Source organism: Perissodus microlepis, chromosome 8, assembly GCF_051167445.1.
Source record: "Perissodus microlepis isolate ML-2025 ecotype Zambia chromosome 8, ASM5116744v1, whole genome shotgun sequence".
Lineage (NCBI taxonomy): Eukaryota > Metazoa > Chordata > Actinopteri > Cichliformes > Cichlidae > Perissodus > Perissodus microlepis.
In genome coordinates this window covers 17,086,330-17,105,077 of record NC_140468.1, presented here as the reverse complement: position 1 = coordinate 17,105,077, position 18,748 = coordinate 17,086,330, and the positions used below count along the sequence as shown (strand labels likewise).

Here is an 18,748-nt window from a genome sequence, read left to right as displayed (position 1 = left end):
CAGGTATAAAACCTGCTACATGATCACCTCTCATGAAGAGCCTTTGAAATGGTACAGACAGAGGACAACTATGAGACATCTATAAATTCTAGAAAGATGAAGCAATGACCTGAATTTCAGCTGAACAAGACTGTAATTTGCCTCTGAAACAAAACCCCTGCAGGCAGGATTTTTTGTTGTTCGTTCTATTGTTCTTTTTACTTCTGAGGGAAGTGAGCACCACAGCAACACATACCTAACAGGTTCTACTACAAATGTGTTATATTTTTAGGCTCCAGTAACAATTAGAGGACACAAGCTTGGGCATGTTTAGCAGTCTTTCTGCTACAGTGGTGTCATTGAGGGTATTCAGTTCCAACAACAGATACCAGTGACCAGATAAGGGGATGAGGAAGTATTTCAATAAACTCTAGCCCACTTTGTGGTTCTGATTGGCCCTTCCTGTTTGCATGCGTTGGTGTAATTGTCTGCCTCTGTGAAACCACACCCTTACCTGTGTGCTGGCTGCACCTATTTTTCTTTGCGCACGCCGAGTGAGTGCAGTGGCAGGAAATGGGGTTTCAGCAGTAGGAGACAAGGTGGAAAATAGTCAGAAAGAAACCCCTTTAGTCCTTCCGCATATGTTTCTCACTGAGAACGACTGAAAGGAAAACATGAAAGACACAGGAGCAGAAGAAGGAGGAGGCGACGGCAGAGACAATATTGGCCAAACTGAGAAGAGCCAGGTGGGTTAGATTTCACTGAAGTCCTTCAGCTGCTGTTGTGATGCTATAGTGGTGCTTTGGCAAAGTGCCGCTACATTTTTTGGAAGTGGAAGTTAACGCTATACTCGGAACTTCTGCGAGCCGCCCATAGTCTTCTTGGAAAAACACGTCGTGCAACAGCTGCCCAAACGTGCACGTTTACGCGAACGACTGCAGGAGCTATCCGTCTGCTTTGTTTCCGCTGTGGTTTGTTGACCCTAAACTTGTCTAACCGGTGGACGTTACAGCTTTAACAACTGGGAACGGCTTTTCCAATCATTTCTGACGCAGCAGTCTACTTTTTTTTTGGCTAAGCGATAAAAATGGAAAACACGCCACTTATAAGAAACTAACTTCTACTAAACCGAGCATCCTAACCATAAGCAGCTAAATAAGCGCTCCGGTGATAGTTAATGATGACTGCGTTCTGTTCCGTTTAGTTGCATCAGTTGCAGGACTCTAGCGAGGCGTCAGCTACTGGCACCAATAAATGCAATGGGGCCATCATGTGTTTTTTGTTTTCTCAGTTAAACGGCCTGTGGGGAAGGTGTTCTCTCTTTACTGCTTGGCTGATAACATTACAGAAAGATTAGCACTGAATACATTGGTGAAAACAAAATGTAATGTAGCCCCACTGCAGAATATGCTTATGCACAGCCTGCCTGTTGCACACACCTGAGCTCAAACTATGTCACATCATCAGAAATCACAGCACAGCTCGCCAACTTGTTACTGGGTAGTTTCTCTTAGCCAAAGTCAACACTTGGACGGTTTTCTGCACCTGCTGCCACATGCATGAGATTTTAGGATTGGATTCAGAATTGAATCAACTTCTGTAATAATTCAGTAATGTTATATAACTGCTGAAAAATGCTTTCAGAGTTGGATCCCCAAAATCATCAAGAAAAGAGTGTGCAGCACTTTTGTAGAAGATTCCTTCAGGTACTGTGACCTCTGTCTTTTAATAACAGCACATGTGTTTTGAGTAACTTCTCATGGTGTTGTTTTTATCCCTCCACCTCTCTCAGTAATGGTGCATTGTGTCAGTGCGGGGCTGCGAGAGATGACCATGCCTCTGTGGCTCTTGGAGACTATTTCAGCACAGCCATCGTGAACCAGTGGAAAAGTGTGCAGCACTCCTCTGAACGACCGACAGATGCCTTTGGAGAGGTGCAGTTTGCAGGGGCCAGCAAGAGGCACAGCCATGTGGGTGCTTTTATTTTTCTCTCATAATTTTTGAATGCTTTATTTCAAGAGCCTGAGAGTTCTTGAACATGTTTTTAAAAGAAATGCCTCCAAAGGTGAGTTAAATAAAGGTTAAGATAAACCCTGAGCTGTAGTAGTCAATTCGTTGAATTTTCCTGACCTTCAGTCTACCTCCGCTCCACCTGAGTAAACAGAGTCAAAAGTCAGTACAGATCACATGACAAGCTTCTTTTTTTTTTTTCCATTTTATTACCATTTAAAGGTTGAAACGACTGAGTCGTTCAGCTTTAATACTAGTGTGATCACAGGCCATTACTTTTCAAATCTTTTTGCATTGTTGACATGGGCGTGCTTCTTTTAATCCATCAAATGTCTAAACTTAGTTCCTGCGCCTGTCATGGAGCACTGAGCCTTCTATGGTGTACACCATACTGACAGCTCATTGGCGTCTTCCTCTACCCAACCTGGTTGTTTCTGTTGTGGGCGGAGAGGGAAGGACACAGGTGAAGACCTGGGTACGGGAGGTCCTCAGACAGGGACTGGTGAAAGCATCACAAAGCACAGGTAAAAACTTTATGCATCTGCCAGTGTGTCAGTGCTCCTGGCATGTGTGATGTGTCTGGCATATCTGAGCTCAGCATCTTATTTCTGTTCTGGTTGCTGAAGTGGGTTATTGTTGGTTAGCAGATGTCATGATAATTTCCAGATGACGATAAAAGAACTGACAAATGATCTTGTCAGACATTGAAACCTACTCATGGTGGTTTTAGCGGGAAGAATACAGCTATTACAAAATTTAGTCTCAACACACAACACGACTCCCTGGGGTCCGGTCCTAATTTGGTAGTACAATGGCCATTTCCTCTCTGGCTACTGTACCAAGTGCAGGTGGCATATGGCGATACTGATCTCCCCGTCGTCTGAGGTCACTCGCTGTTTTCTCAAAACAAGTCCAAGACGTACTGAAAAAAAATCAAAGCCCCAAACAAACATGCACACAAAGATGCAAGTAACTACACGGCTCACACTCCCTAAACATCTTTGTTAGATAAGACATAGTACAGGGCGTGGCACCATATTTGGTGTTAAAACCCGTTGCATATAAAAACATTTACGCATGTCTGTGGCCTTTGTAGTCTTTTTATGTGCTTTTACAGATAAATGTGTATGAATCTGATACTTGACTTGCTGTGGTCTTAGGTTTATTTCTCAGGGATCAATAATTTGGTTCTGCTCCCTTTGTTTTTCTTCCCGTTTTGGTGCCCAGATTGTCAAGTCTCATTAGTTTTGTTCTTTTTAAATTATATTTTATAGAAACAGCAGACCCTGTAATAAATTGTTGACAGTCTTAGCTGTAAACCCCCCCAAAAAACAAAACAAATTGAGATGCAGTGCAATATGTAAATAAAACAGAATCCAGTGATTTGCAAAGTCACATAAAGTTATATTTTATTCACTGAAGAAAATTGAAATAAAAATCAGATTTTCCACCTGTTTCCCCAGGTGCATGGATCTTAACTACAGGTCTGCGTGAAGGTGTTGGCAGGTGTGTTGGACAGGCAGTGAGAGATCATGCAACTGCAGCTTCTTCATTCTCACTCAATAAGGTGGTAGCGTTGGGCATTGCTCCGTGGGGCCTTGTGGAAAAACGAGAGCAGCTGGTCAACCCTCAGGTAGTACAGACTCTCACACATTTGCACATTTCTCTAAGCATTAAATCATATCTTGTTGTCTTTGTGGAAAAGGACCACGATTTGACACACGGTCCGTGTTGATTTGTCAGGTTTTATTGGGTGAACACACTGTTGGCAGTTCTTGCTCCAATTTAAAATAACTAAGGCTGAAATGTGGAAAGAAACGCTGGAATAACTGTTTTTTCTTCTTTTGCAGGGAAGCTTTCCAGCAAAGTACTATGTCCAAAACATTTCCCGGGACTCCTGCTCCCTGGATAACAACTACCAGGCCTTCCTCCTCGTGGACGATGGGAGTGTGGGCCGCAGAGGAGGAGAAACAGATTTCAGAGCTAGATTGGAGGAATACATTTCCCAGCAGCGCACAGGCATATGGGGTCAGAGATGGTACCATAAACTATGAAGTACAACATTTCTAGCCTCTGAATTAAAGCAGAAACTATACTTGAGTACACATTATCTTCCACTCATGTATTCAGTTTAAGTTAACTGATTTAAATGTAATTGTACTAAATGAGACTTAACTCCTGTACCATTATTCCCAAAATACATCCTTTCAGAGTTAACTTTGATCTTTACAGGCTTTACATGTTCCTTCGTGTTTTGGTTGAATGTTTTTTTTTTTTTTTTGGCATCTATGGGAGGAAAGCCTTGCATGTGACTGCATGTATCTTACAGTTAACTCTACAACACTTCCATTCAAGTAAAACAAAAACATCCACAGGGTGCTCTTTGCATGAGTGTCAGCTGTTGTGCTTCATGAAAATTATGCACTTTGCAAATCTTAGTATGATCACTCTCATTAAGTTAGTAAAAACATTTTATCAAGATTGAAACGTGTTAAAAATTGTTTTATCTTTTTAAAGGAAGTGGCAGCATTGACATCCCTGTCGTTTGTATGCTGATATCAGGGGAAACAGACATGCTGAAGGTACAGTCTTTTACAGCTTTTTATGTGAATTATTACAACAAAAATTGCAAATTCTAATTTAAATTGTGCCAATCTTTATTTCATGGTTTTTGTAATGTCTGTCAGAGAATGGATCTCTCTTTAAAAAGCTGCATCCCCTGGCTGGTTCTGGCTGGCTCAGGAGGCTTGGCTGATTTCCTGAGTGATGTCTTGGAGAACCGGTCTTCAGCTCCAGCTGTGCCGTCCTCTGGTGAAGGCAACAGTGAGGCTCCTAAAACCCCTAGTGTGGATCTCAAAGACAGAGTGGCAGAACGGTTTAAGAAGCATTTTCCTTCAGAGGCACAGACCGACAAACTAGTTGAACAGGTGAGTGCTGAGAACAGAAACATTGTGTTGGCCTTTACTCTGCAGAAGAGCATGAGGAAAGACTTTTTATAGCCTGCATATCTGTCAGCTGCTTACTAAACTGTGTTCAGTTCTAATATTCATGCCCTCAGGGAGCTCGATCTTTTTGCCAGTTTTTCAGGATCGCAGTTCCAATTGATTAAAGTCAAACCCTCTTGCTTAATTAGAGGCTGTGCCATGAATGACATCAAGAGTTTGAAAAGAACCTTTGTCACCAGTTTCTTCCTCATCACTGTCTGTCTTTACGAACATCTTTTTTTCTAAAATATTTTGCATTGTTCCTGTTCCTTTTCCCATCTTCTGTCTCCAGGCTTTGAGCATTTACCAGAACAAAGATTTGATTACAATCTACCAAGGAGAGCACGAGAGTCCAAATGACTTTGACACAGTCCTGCTTAAAACACTCGTGGGAGGTATGTATAAGTAGACAGTAATTTTACAACATAGCAGCAACATGCACTTTTAGTCCTTATTTTGATAAATTTTTGTCGTGTTTGTGTTTTTCAGCAAGTAAGCAGCAATCATCAGCTGATGCCAGCCCTTATAGTGACGAGCTGAAACTAGCAGTAACGTGGAACAGGGTTGACATTGCCAAGAGTGAACTCTTCAATGGAGACATCCAGTGGAAGGTGAGGAGGGAAAAAGACATCACACTGAATGGAAATACTCTGAAGTACATTGTGCAGTTTATTATACCCCTTCTGACAGATACAGTTTGCCTATGATTTACAGAATACTTGTCTTAAAGTATTAACCTATCCTAAAACATGATCTTCTTCCTCCAATTAAACAGTATGAAGATTTGGAAGACTCAATGACAGATGCATTGATCAACGACAAGCCCCAGTTTGTTCGGCTTTTCACTGAGAATGGCTTGAATATCCTGGAGTACCTAACTTATGGCAGGCTGGAAACCCTCTATCGCTCTGTGCCAGATGGGACCTTGCTCTATCAGCTACTACAACAGTGCCTAGCAGAGCGGCTGGCAATAGTGGAGCGTCATTCACCATCAGAAAAACAGAATTCATCCTCAAAAATGGTGAAAGATAAGAATCAAAGTGGACCAGTGAAAGAGGTCACCCTTTTTGAGGTGAGTTTTCTAATCAACGAGATTCTGTCCTTTTTCATTAATTTTTCTCAAAGATTCATTAGATTCATTATGAATGTGAAGACAACCTGATACTGTTGTGCTTATTGTCCCACCCACTGTTTCCTCAGGTGTCAGGGGTTCTGGAGCTGTCAATGGGTGATGTCTGCCAGCCTTTATACTATAAAGCTTTGGGCTTAGAGTTCACTTCCTCCAAAAGGACGTCTCTGAGGGTACTTTGAACCTTTCAGAATAAACACACAGTGTACTTGTGCTGACTGCATTTCTATTTTTATGGTTAACATGACAATAAATGTTCTTATGTTTTTTTTATTCATCCCAGCGTGCAAATAAGGTTCTGCGTGGAGATTCGTTCTATCGGCAGCTGCGCTGCCCCTATCCCTGGGCTTCACTCTTCCTCTGGGCTGTACTGCAGAACCGCAGTGAGATGGCCCTTTTCTTCTGGGAGATGGTAAAAGCTCTGAGACAAACTGGTGTTCAGCTGGTTTGAAATGGATGGATTGTTTTATTTATATGGAGCAGAGTTTTCAGGGGAAGTTGCACTATATTGGGCATGTGTGAGAATGAGCTGCAACTAGACCAGGGGTGAAACTTTTACGTTTCTGTCAGTGTAACAAACACTGTGTCAAGAAAAGAAATCACTCAGCACGACTCTTTGGACTTAAATTCTAAGGAATAAATGTGTAAAAAGTTCTGGTAGCTCATTGCCCAGACTGTCCAGTTTTTAGTTTTTTCTTTCATCCATAATGGTAAAAATCCCCAGAAATTTCTATAGTGATCAAGTTTGAAACCTTTTGTCATCCACAATGGAAAATGGTTGGGAATAAAAACTTGTATTACCTAATCCCACTGCCAATTCGATCAATTCTGCACTCTGCTTTCAGTCTCCAATATCATTGAAATGCAGCCACATGCTGCTCATTTTACATTTTCACTCCTCTCTTTACTTTTCCTGACAAGCTTGCATTTAAATCTGACTCCCCCATCTCTCTGTCTACTGGGCTGTTTTCGGGACGTCTGCCTTTACATGTGAGATAAAGCCCCACCCCCGTCTGCACATCCACATCCTGACGGGCCATTAATACCATTAATATGACGAGCCATTGGAAATGATCTCAGCCTGCGGGCTGTACATTTGACAACCTCGAACTAGACGCTGCTTACTATGTATCAAAGTTGTTCGAGTCAATTAATTGCAATATATTGTTAATTATTATTTTATGATCCTAAGGGGTAATTTTGTTAAATATTATACAATCATAGTGTTAAGTCTTAATATAAAATTAAATAATTACTAAAACATAAAGTAAAGTGATGTTGTAAATTGGTGATCTCCTTTCCAGGCAGGTGAGGCAGTCCTGAGTGCTCTCAGTGGCTGTAATATACTCAGAGACTTGTCCAAACTGGAGGAGGAGACTGAAACCAAACTCTCCATGAAAGAACTGGCCCAGAAGTTTGAGAACCTGGCTCATGGTGAGACAATAACTGCAGTTTTCCACTACACTGTTAGGATGGTTTGATATCTAGTTTTGCAATCATTTTATTTAATTTCCTTCGAGTTTTCCTTTCAACAGCAAATCTCATCGAACTCTTCATCACGCGTTTTGTCCACTTTATCTCAGATATTTTTAGCTCTTGTTATCGGAGTGATGAAAACCGTTCCTTCACCCTGCTAATTAGGAAGTCTCCCATCTGGGGTGACACCACCTGCCTTCAGATGGGAGTGAGTGCCGATGCCCGGCTTTTCTTCAGTAATGATGGCGTACAGGTGTGTCATATTTGTCATTCATGTGAATGGCATTCCTTTCATCTAGCACATGGGCAATGAATCTGAATAACATCGACATTTTCCAAAATATAGGTAACAAATGCAAAGAATGGAATGATATTTGGTAATGATTGTGAATGTAAATGTTTGAAATAAAAATGAACTGAGTGCTATTAAACAAATGAACATGAAATCAAAGGAAGCCATCATATTTATATAGAGAAAATATTGATCAGTTGAGGGAATAAAATGGGTCATTCCATCCCAAATAAGCCAGCTTTTGTAACATTTCTTGCTCGAAAATCTGCAATTTGCGTAATAATTTTGTGGTCCAATAGTTTGAACAAATCTAATCTTTGAAATTCTACCTTAATGTAACAAATAATTTTTAAAGATATAATTAAAAAAAACAAAACATTGTCCATCAAACCACTTTCAAATGATGTGTTTTGTACATTGAAATCTGCAACAATGTTTTAAGATTGATATCTCAAAGACTTTCACTGGGCCGATTAAAATGAATCAGTGTTTTTAATTTGCATCAAAAAATGTGAGTAACAAAATTGCAGCTTCTAGATGGTACTGGAATTATAATTGGGAAATAATTCAGTTATTTATGAGCCTATTTTTAAATTTCCAGACCTTGGTCACTCTGTCACAAATCGAGGTTTTAAAAAAAAATTATCAGTCTAATTTTTCTATTAAAAAATGTTATCGTTCCAAAGTTTGGACGTACATAATGATTACTGCGAAATTTTAGCTTATATATTTTTATATACTGTCAAGCAATATATTTAAAAAAAAAAAGGCTAGCAGATCATTCTCACCTGAAATATATTTTCATGTGTAACATTCTCTTCCAGGAGTGTAGGTCTCAAAATGGTAGGTAGGTAGAACAGGTCATGGAAATGAAAGATTTGCACATATTGTACAAAAAAAAATTGTTTCTTAGTTATAAATTGAATACCATTTGTTGTTGTTGTATTTAGATTAGACTATCTACTGATATTTTCACTTTACTCGTACAACTTGTGATATTTCCGGCATAAAAGTTAAATAGAACCAGCATTTTTTTAAATTGTGTGCACAAATATGGAATTTTAAAAGATTGCTTTAATTTTTTGCCAATACGCAGACACTTCTTGATGTATTTGTCCTAAATGAGAAATCCTGTTTTTATCCAGGCTTTTATCTTTAATTGTTTTTCTGATAGCCATGTTCAAACACTGACTTCTTTTTCAATGTGGGAAAAAAAGGCATGAAAGTGTGCAGAAGGGCCTTTAAAAACAAAAAAAAAGCCCAAAAAAACGGATTTCTAAATGTTATTTGATATAAGAAGCTGGGAGACGATGGAGCAGATAATATAATGACCCAGGTCTTGAAAATAAAAAAACATGCGCATATTTAACAAAATTATTTTCTGAATTGGAGTAGCATCTGTATTCTGTTTGGACAGATCAAAGATGGTCTACTGATATTTTTGGTTTTGTCATACGTCATATTGTTCCCTGTAGAATGAAATTCTTCCTGTTTTGTAAGTGTGAATTATTTCATGGTAAAAAGGTTTTCTACAGATTTCTTTTACAACATTGTGTAATTCAACTATAAACTACAAAAATATCAGTATTTCTCTTGCAATTTGAAGTTTTTATTTAACATGTGCTCAAATATGGGATTTTGCAGGAATGCTGGACTTTCTTTTTCTTTATATTCTAACTAACCAATACTTACGACATTTTTGGTGCATCTGTCCCGAGTTAAAGATCAATTTTGATGGTAAGAAAGGACAGTGAAAATTCAGTCTTTCATCTTTAATAGAGATATTCGTGTTCAAACGTTGCCTCAGATTTAGATGTGGAGAAAAAGACCTTAAAGTGGGTACATGGACAAATTTTCAAAAAACATATCTTAAAAAGCACTTGATATATTAAGCTGAAACTGAAATGGTCTGATGAAGCATAAGGCTGTTTTGATTATACAAACTAATGTATACATATACAGTCTCTATAAATAAATATGCTAATACACAATGCCTTGTTATACATCTTTATACACTGATCTGTAATTATTTAGCTACTCCTATCTAAAAGTATTGCTTTTTATAAAGAACTTATATACACGATCATCCAGATTTGTACAGTACAACAGTATAAATTACTTACAAATGAAAAATGGCATAATGCTTCCAAAATAACATATCCCCATGTTGAGCCAGTACTGCTGATGGATAAGTCCTTGTTTTTTCTCTCCCCTTCCAGTCTTTGCTGTCCCAGATCTGGTGGGGTGATATGAAGAGGAACACAGAGGTCTGGAAGCTCTTGCTCGCTTTCTTCTGCCCCATCCTCTGCTACACCAACCTCATTTCCTTCAGGTAAAGCAGTTCTACCACAGAGGTCATGTTTTTGGTTGTGTTTGCATGCATATCATTCTGTCTGTAATCATGATAGCGGAAATGTTTCGAATCAATTCTGATAAAACTTTGTGGGAGTGTAGAGTGGGATCATGATGACCAATAATATTTGGCTTACTTTCACCAAAGTCTTTAAGGTCAACTTATTGATTCATGTCTTTTATCTTTAAAACTACACTTAAAATTCAGCGTCCTTTGTTTGTATTGGCGACATTTAGGAAATTATACTGGTATATGGGTATTCTAAATATCACATTATAGTTTGTCTCAAAATGTATTGAGCCACATTTGACCTCTGACCTCAGTTTTACATTTCACACGTGAAGAAAGAAAATGAGCTGCGTAATAAGCTAGAAATATACTAAATCTATATTATATAAGAAGCTCAAGTTATTCATGTCCAGTTATTTACAAATCTATTATCCATGATTTTTGTGTAATCTAATCTGTCACTCATATTTGGTTTTCACTACACTACAGACTATTTAAAGTGCATTGAAATATATGTGTGTGTGTGTACACACGTGTGTGTGTGTGTGTGTGTGTGTACACACGTGTGTGTGTGTGTGTGTGTGTGTGTGTGTACACACGTATGTGTGTGTGTGTGTGTACACACGTATACGTGTGTGTGTGTGTGTACACACGTATACGTACACGTGTGTGTATATGTGTATATATGTACATATGTGTGTATGTGTTTAAAAAAATTTCTACATATTCCTCCTCAAAGGACACAGGACAATCAGCTGGAGGAGGAGGAAATGCCCAATGAGGATGCAGTGGCTCAGGACTCTGACAACCTTTATGGGACCACAGTCTTCTCTTTCTCTGACATCAAACAGCAGTAATATTTCTACTTGCACTCTTCAGTGTTCGTCCATAGAACATCAATTTGTTGTTTTTATGTCTTAGGTCTACTAATGAATTAAAAATGTTTTCTTACACCAGTGAAGTTGACTCAGACGTTCACAAGAGTGATGCCATTAAAGGTGAGTCCTGTTTAAAGAGTCATCTGATTCTTGTCTCCATATGCTGTCATTTTAGTCACCTGTTAATCTGTATTTATAATCTTTGATACAGGTGTACCGTACCGACCACCACAGCGTCCATTCATAGTGTCACGCTGGCGTCAGTTCTGGTTTGCACCGGTCACCTCCTTTTTGGGCAACGTCCTGATGTACTTCCTGTTTCTCTTGCTTTTCGCCTACGTGCTGTTGGTGGATTTCAAGCCCCCACCACCCTCAGGCCCAGGTGCTGCTGAGTGTGTGTTGTACTTCTGGGTATTCACCATCGTTTGTGAGGAGATCCGACAGGTGAGTGAAGAGAGATATCTTACTTAGAACTTTGCCCCCCCCCTCCTCCCCAAGAAATTTTTTTTGTAGCTTTATGAAATATAAAGGGAAAAACTGAATGTAATAACTATCCCCAAAGTGCCATTGCAACACAGTGGTTACATGCTCCTGTGTCAAAAGCCTTAGATTCAAGATTGACATTAAAATAAATAAGCAAATTTTTTTTTTTTTTTTTTATTCGTCACTGATTTTACATGATTAAGGAAACACTAAAAAATAAAAAAAAATCACAAATTAAAATCTTATCCTGTCAGATTTTACTCACTTTACTGAAATAATAGTAACAGTAAATGGAAAGTGCTCATCTGTATTTGGATATATGTCACCTAGGTATAGTTGAGTTTTATTTGTTGTTTTTTATGGATCTGTAAAGTCATTTTTGTCTTCTTCATCAAGACCATTTTTTTGGGGACGATGACTTGGCGTCAAAGGTTCAGACTCTACATTCAGGATGTTTGGAATAAATGTGACCTCACTGCCATCAGCCTGTTCATTATAGGACTAATCTGCAGGTATGGACAAGAAATAAAAAATAATAGAAATAATCAATTCTAATTTTTTTTTCTACAGTAATATTTTTGAATGAGGCTTTGTCATTGCAGATTGTAACATTTGTAAAAACATTGTCCTTGGTTCATATTTGGATGTCTTAAGTGTTCTATAAAATAATTTTCATTTCCGGGTCTTTAGTTAATTTACAGCTTTGCCACCAGGTGGTGCTGCTACCACACTGATTCAGCATTACTGTGCTTGTGTTTCAGGATGTTCCACTGGTCATATGAATTTGGACGGGATATCCTGTGTTTGGACTACATGGTCTTCACCCTTCGCCTCATTCACATTTTTGCCATTCACAAGCAGCTGGGACCAAAAATCATCATTGTAGGAAAGATGGTGAGAAAGTTACCATCAGTTGGCAATATACCAATTAAACACTTTGTCATTTTGTTTCTGACATTATATTATTCAATTTCCTCCTCTTGTTCAGATGAAGGATGTCTTCTTCTTCCTCTTCTTCCTGGGTGTGTGGCTCATGGCGTACGGAGTTGCCAATCAGGCTCTGATCTATTCCTACGATCCAAACCTGAATCGCATTTTTCGGCGAGTTTTCTACAGGCCATACTTGCACATCTTTGGACAGATCCCTGTGGAAGAGATGGATGGTACAAGTGTTTGTGCAAGTGGCATAAAAATAAGAAAATTGAATGCTACTGTAAAACTTTCTTAACTTTCTCTTTTATGTCTGTTTTGTTGCAGTGGGCAAGGACTGGGATGTCAACTGTACACACAATGTGACTTTGATTGAGAGCGGTGAAGAGCCGTGTAGAACTCATGAGAGTAACTGGCTGGTAGTGATTCTGCTAGTCGTATATCTCCTGGTCACCAACATCCTGCTCATCAACCTGCTTATTGCCATGTTTAGGTAAAGAACCAGTCTGTCATTATATCTGAGGATACATTCACATACTGAATGGTTTGACTTGACTCAGTGGCTCTGATCCGCTTGTATCCACACAGCTACACTTTCTCTAAAGTGCAGGAACACAGTGACACCTACTGGAAGTTCCAGCGTTACAACCTGATTGTCGAGTACCACTCCCGTCCTTCTTTGGCTCCGCCTTTCATTATCCTCTCACACATCAACCTCTTTATTAAGAGGGTCATCCGCAAAGTGCCCTCGGTAAAGATTCACCACTTTGGTCAGTATTGGATCAGAAGTCATGGATTTTATTAATATAATAAAATAATTAATACTGCTAATGTATTAAAGTTATTGTCCATTACACATGAAGCCTCAGTTCCATAGTTCTATTATCTTTGAGTTTTTTAATCAGTGACTGTATTTTTTTTTTAATTAATTGTTTTTATTTTAGTTGCTTACTTAAAATGGAAGCATCTAAATAATTTGCTTGCTCACTGACCTCAGTTCAGCAGCGATGAAAGCATGAAAAGTGAGTTGAAAAGTAATCAATTCAACCCTTGGTCTTTACTATCAGTGTTAGACTTGGAACCAAAGGCAGCGAACAGATTATCAACGTGGGAAACGATTCAGAAGGAAGACTTCCTGACTGCTCGAAACAAGATCCAGAAAAGCAGCGACTCAGAAAGGCTCAAACGGATGTCTGCCAAGTGAGCACACCTTCATGCTCCACTGTAGCAGCATTATTTATTACTTTGTGACTCCATCATTCTGAAGTAAATGTATCTTTGTTTATATAGGGTAGATGGTGTGCTTAAACATCTGAGTGAAAGCAGAGACTTTGAACACAGACTACGGTCTCTGGAGAATCAGGTAAAACCGAAGCTCCAACTTATCATTTTGTACCATTTGATTCATTCATGATACATATGTGGAGCTGCTGTGAAAGAACACATTGATTCAGCCAGTTCAGTATTCTACATAAAGGTTAAAGCATTGAATTGCAGACTTGTTTTGACTGGTATAATAACAGGATGGTAGAATATAGGGAAAACACCTACTATTTAGTACAAAGACAGTTTTATTTGGAATTAGTCTGGCTGATCTTAAGCAACTCTGTAGTAAGCAATTTTATGTTTTGGAAAAAAGCAAGAAGTACTGATTATGGGAAAAAGCTGTTGTCCCAGTCAGAATGTTTTTAAGCATAGCTTAAGATTAGGATACGTCAGAGCCAACAATTCATGAATTGACTACATCACTGTGGTCTTTTTAAAATGAGATTTTTTTAGTCACTAGGTGGAGCTAGCCTAACTGTATTTAATTTGCTTCCAGTCTTTATATCTTCCTGAGAACTGAGGAAAAAAGAATCTTACCATTGAACTTGTTTGTGATTTCCTGCCTCTTTGGAGCTAAAAGACACCACACAAACACATGAGATATCAATGGGAAGCCTAGGACGTTCTCTATTTAGTACATCAAGACTTAATACCGTAGCTCAAATAAGCCAAAAGCTATAGAACAAAACAAATGTCTATTAGAGAGGACATAAATGAATAGGGTGGTTCTCAGGAAGATGTGATAAGCTGGGCTGGACAAGTGTTTAACGGGTGGATATGAATGGTATCCAAGTCAGACGTTTTTTTTTTTTGTTTTTTTTTAAATGGTCTGTCTTTGATTAAGAAGTTTCCTGTTTTAAAAATATTTTGTCCTATGGAGGGCAATAAAGTAACGTCCACCTTAAAAAGTAATCTTACTCTCTATGTAGTGAAAAGTGTTAAAGTAGTGCTTTAAGTGTCTTACTGCATAATATTTAATTAACAGTAAATCTGTTTTTAGAATTTTTATAGACACAAAGTTAAGACATGGAGTGAAAAGAAAACCTGAACACATCTATAAAGAAAAAAGTCACCCTTTTTTTCAGGTGCTTTTCATTGAGGTTTAAGAATGAATCTTTTCTAATATATAGTTTCATGATCTTCTGCTTTTTCTTCTCAGATGGAGTATTGCTCCAGTGCACTCAGCTGGGTTGTGGATACTTTATCACAAGGAAGCACATTTAAACCTCCTCGACCTCCACCATTACGAGGTATTTACTAGCAGTTATGAAATCATGCTTACATAACAGCCTGCATGTTGAAAAGCCACTCTTCATTTACATAGCTTGCTTCACTACTAAGTGGCTGTAGCTCAAGTGGTAGAGCACAAGACTGGTAGTCCGATCCAGGGCCGTGCAGAGATGTTTAAAGGGGTGGGTGCTCAAAGTTAAAAAGGGGCATATAGAACCAGGCTGAAGAACAACAACCCACATTCATCAAGAATCTAAAATGGAATCGCATCATACTATATCACTGTCATCAGGTGGGGACAATAGAGAGCAATCGTAGCCTATGTTTTACCTGATGGGTACAGTGTTGCTGTTGAGGGGTTGCTGCTGCTCCTACTGCTGATAGTGCTGGAGGGCAGGGCTGTGTTGATCTGAGACTGTAGACTGTAAAAAGTCCATAGCAGAGATGGTAGCGGATTAAACAAGTGTTATGAGATAATAATAAAAATACAGAGATTGGTTACAGCGCTTAGAACCAAAAGGCAACAAAACTGAGGAATAAACTCGGCTCTGTTTGTGTTTGTGAATCACTCTTTGACTCTCTGCTTCCTTCCATTTCTTCATCTCATCTATCACTCTCAATTTGCTATCGCATTGATCTATTGTTTAATTATCCACACTTAACAATTTTTGCACCTAATCCATAATAAAGTAATGATAGAAAAATGTTATAGAACCAAAACATTAGAAAGCCCCCCAGCTATTCTTCAGCAAGATACTAAATCCTGACTTGCTCTCCAATGTGTTAGCATTGTGTATTAATATGAGATAGAAAGCACCAAGGTATAGGAAAAAAGTGCCTGTGTGAATGGATGAATGAGGTGTGCTGTACTTTGAGTACTCTAGTAGAGTAGTAACGCACTGTCTAAAAGTCAATTCATAATGTACTGCTTTCTAAAAAAAAGTTTGCTTTTTTCTTTTTGCTAAAATTTGTCCCTCACTCATCTTACTCTACCTATTCCTCTCTACAGATGCATTTGCCTCCTCTTCCAGCTCAACTTAATTTAAGGATACCTTAAATCAAAGAGGACACCTTCACTTCGCTCAAGTTCAGGAAAAAAAACAAAATTGGAGAACACTCTCTTTTGAGAACTTCTATCCAGCCCACCACCTTGATTCTCACTGGACTTGGTAAACACTGCACTGAAAAGAGAAAACATTTTATCCAGCCAATGCAAGACACTGTATGTCTGCGCGTGTGTGTGCGTGTGTGACTTGATACAATTAATGCTGTAAAACATGTTTTAAAAACATGCAATGTTTTACATTTTATTCTGATATGATGTGATAGCGTCTATAACCAGTTACAGTAGGAACACATTAATACTTTTTCAGTTACATTAAAAATGCCCAATATTTGTATGCAAATGTACATACAAATGTATTCGGATGTCTGCATTTTTATTCTTTTCAAATAACTTTCATACAGTATAATGATTCATTTTGATGATAAGTACAAAAGAATAACTGTAGTTCAACAATCTTCAAGGACTGATTTATTTGCTTTTTCATTGCTCTTGAATCCAAACTGGGAGCTGGTTCCACAGAAGAGGGACCTGAAAGATGGAGTTTCTGCCCCCCGTTTCTACTTTTAAATACCTTCGGAGCCACGAGTAAACTAGCAGTCTGAATGCAAAGTGCTCTATTAAAGTGGTATGGTACTATGAGGTCTTTAAAATAAAAGACCTCACCTTACAACGCTTTTTATAGTGTTGTAAGATGTCCAATTTATCTGAATTTAGAAAGAAAGAGTAAATTAGAGAGGATCTAGACCTTCATGGAGATTACGTAACTGGTGTGTGTCTTCTGGCTTCATGGACAGATAAATGGAAATAGACTTGGTCCTGGGAAAGAACCCTGTGGAACTCCATAATTAACCTTAGTGTGAAGAAGACTCCATAGATTTGTTCCATTTGTTCATGTCAATTTTCTAATCCTTGTTAGGGTTCCTGATGTACCATTTTGGATTAACTAAAGGCTTTTCAGGAAATTTTAGAGCAGCTCTATAATAATGAACGAATTACAGTATTCCAGCTTGAATAAATTAATGCATGAAACAGGGTTGTAATAATTAATTGTGTAAAGCGAATAACAGTTATAAAAAAATCTCCAAGCATTTTTTTTTTGCTTTAATGTTTTGTTTGGTCCGTAACTCTGTTGTCACCATTTAAATAGTTTGACTTAGAACCAGAACCTTCCATTTCCCACATGTGTATAGATAAAAAGGTGGAGCTGTATCCAAGACTGAGCTCAGATTGCTTTAGTAACATTCATAAGCATGAATAAAATATACTAATTACATTGCACTAACAGTTTTAATAAAACAAGCTTTTGTTTTTCACAAATCATTACAAGTATATTTGGGTCAGTAAAACCCTGAGCCACTGACCTGAGGCTGTTGGGTTGGACTGAATTATTGCCAGCATTATTTATTAATGTCTACACAATCGGGATGTCTGTTTTTTGGAGCAGGAAATATTGCGTTGCAACAGGACACACTCCAGTTCTGAGAATGCTGATATACTTGCTTTTCTTCATTGCAGCCACCATGAAATCAGCCATTCACAGACACACTTAAACATGCAGACACATGCACAGAAACCTACAGTTCAGCTGGAAAGTATTCACAAGTTACAGCCTTATTCCAAGATGGATTCAATTAATTTTTCATCTCACAATTCTACGCATCCTAATTACATACTTTATAATTACAAAGTGGCAAAAAGTTTGCTTGAAATTCTTGCAAATGTATTAAAAACGAAACGCTGCCTTTTCCATGGCCGCTGCCGGCTGGTTCAGGAGGCTTGGCTGATTTCCCGAGTGATGTCTTGGACAACCTGTCTCCAGCTCCACCTGTGCAGTCTCCTGGGAGGGCGACAGTGAAGAAGGTCCCAGCGTGGATCTTAAAGACAAAGTAGAGGAACATTTTAAGAAGCTTTTTCCTTCTAAACCACAGACCGACAAACTAGTTCATCAGGTGTGTGCTGACTGAGATAATATGTACACATGGGGAAACAGGTGGCTGACGCTCTGAGTCAATTCCTCATTCATAAAGTTGTTGTCAAAGTGCAAAAATGAGCAAAATTTGAAAATTGAGTAAACTTACAATATATAAGGATGGAGATGGTAATCAAGTCAGGGATTTATAAAGTCTAAAAATAGTAGACTATAGAACTGTAGACTTTATCTTTCTAACTGTGATCATTAATTAGTTGTCAGACTGTCAGGTAGTTCCTCTGAAACTTTTACCGTATGGTATTTTAGGAATCACTGTTTAAATAAAGCTTTAGACACATAATCATTTATGATGTTGTAATCATTCACACATGAGGAAAAACCTAGATCTGTGAGATGTTCTGATTATCTGAGTGAATCAAGGCTTAAATGATTTTTACAGAACTTTATTTAAAGTGACTTTTTTGTGCAGCTGCAGACAGTCTTTGTTTTGACTACAATGCATGTTTAAAATTTGTTCACAGACTGACATTCAGTCATTACATGACATCGAAGTATGTTTTGAAAGGCACAGTGTCGAAAATTTTGTCTAAAACACAACATATTTTCCACTGAAAATCCTCTAAATCAGTTTCAGTGTGACGACCCAGAAGGCATCTCTGTAACATATCAGCAA

At 38.3% G+C, this 18,748-nt stretch overlaps 1 protein-coding gene across 3 annotated transcripts; it reads left to right on the top strand.

Moving 5' to 3' along the window:
* Window positions 1-11: 11 nt before the first annotated feature.
* On the top strand, window positions 12-17,427 carry LOC146381735 (transient receptor potential cation channel subfamily M member 4-like). Of its 3 annotated transcripts, XM_084937818.1 has the most exons (28): window positions 12-725; window positions 1,624-1,685; window positions 1,772-1,949; window positions 2,333-2,513; window positions 3,453-3,622; window positions 3,840-4,017; window positions 4,507-4,571; window positions 4,677-4,916; window positions 5,266-5,368; window positions 5,463-5,584; window positions 5,749-6,045; window positions 6,174-6,275; window positions 6,386-6,514; window positions 7,407-7,536; window positions 7,686-7,831; window positions 10,090-10,202; window positions 10,972-11,085; window positions 11,190-11,230; window positions 11,322-11,554; window positions 11,990-12,105; window positions 12,355-12,487; window positions 12,582-12,756; window positions 12,851-13,016; window positions 13,112-13,293; window positions 13,591-13,723; window positions 13,814-13,886; window positions 15,009-15,099; window positions 16,089-17,426. In XM_084937818.1, exons 1-28 carry the CDS (start codon window positions 654-656, stop codon window positions 16,118-16,120), a joined length of 3,777 nt encoding a protein of 1,258 aa, XP_084793944.1. In that variant the 5' UTR covers window positions 12-653; the 3' UTR covers window positions 16,121-17,426. The 3 variants fall into 3 exon arrangements, with proteins under 3 accessions (XP_084793944.1, XP_084793945.1, XP_084793946.1); XM_084937819.1 differs by lacking the exons at window positions 13,814-13,886; window positions 15,009-15,099; window positions 16,089-17,426 and having other exon boundaries at window positions 13,112-13,274; window positions 13,591-13,698; XM_084937820.1 differs by lacking the exons at window positions 12-725; window positions 1,624-1,685; window positions 1,772-1,949; window positions 2,333-2,513 and having other exon boundaries at window positions 3,509-3,622; window positions 3,840-4,027; window positions 16,089-17,427.
* Window positions 17,428-18,748: the final 1,321 nt, after the last annotated feature.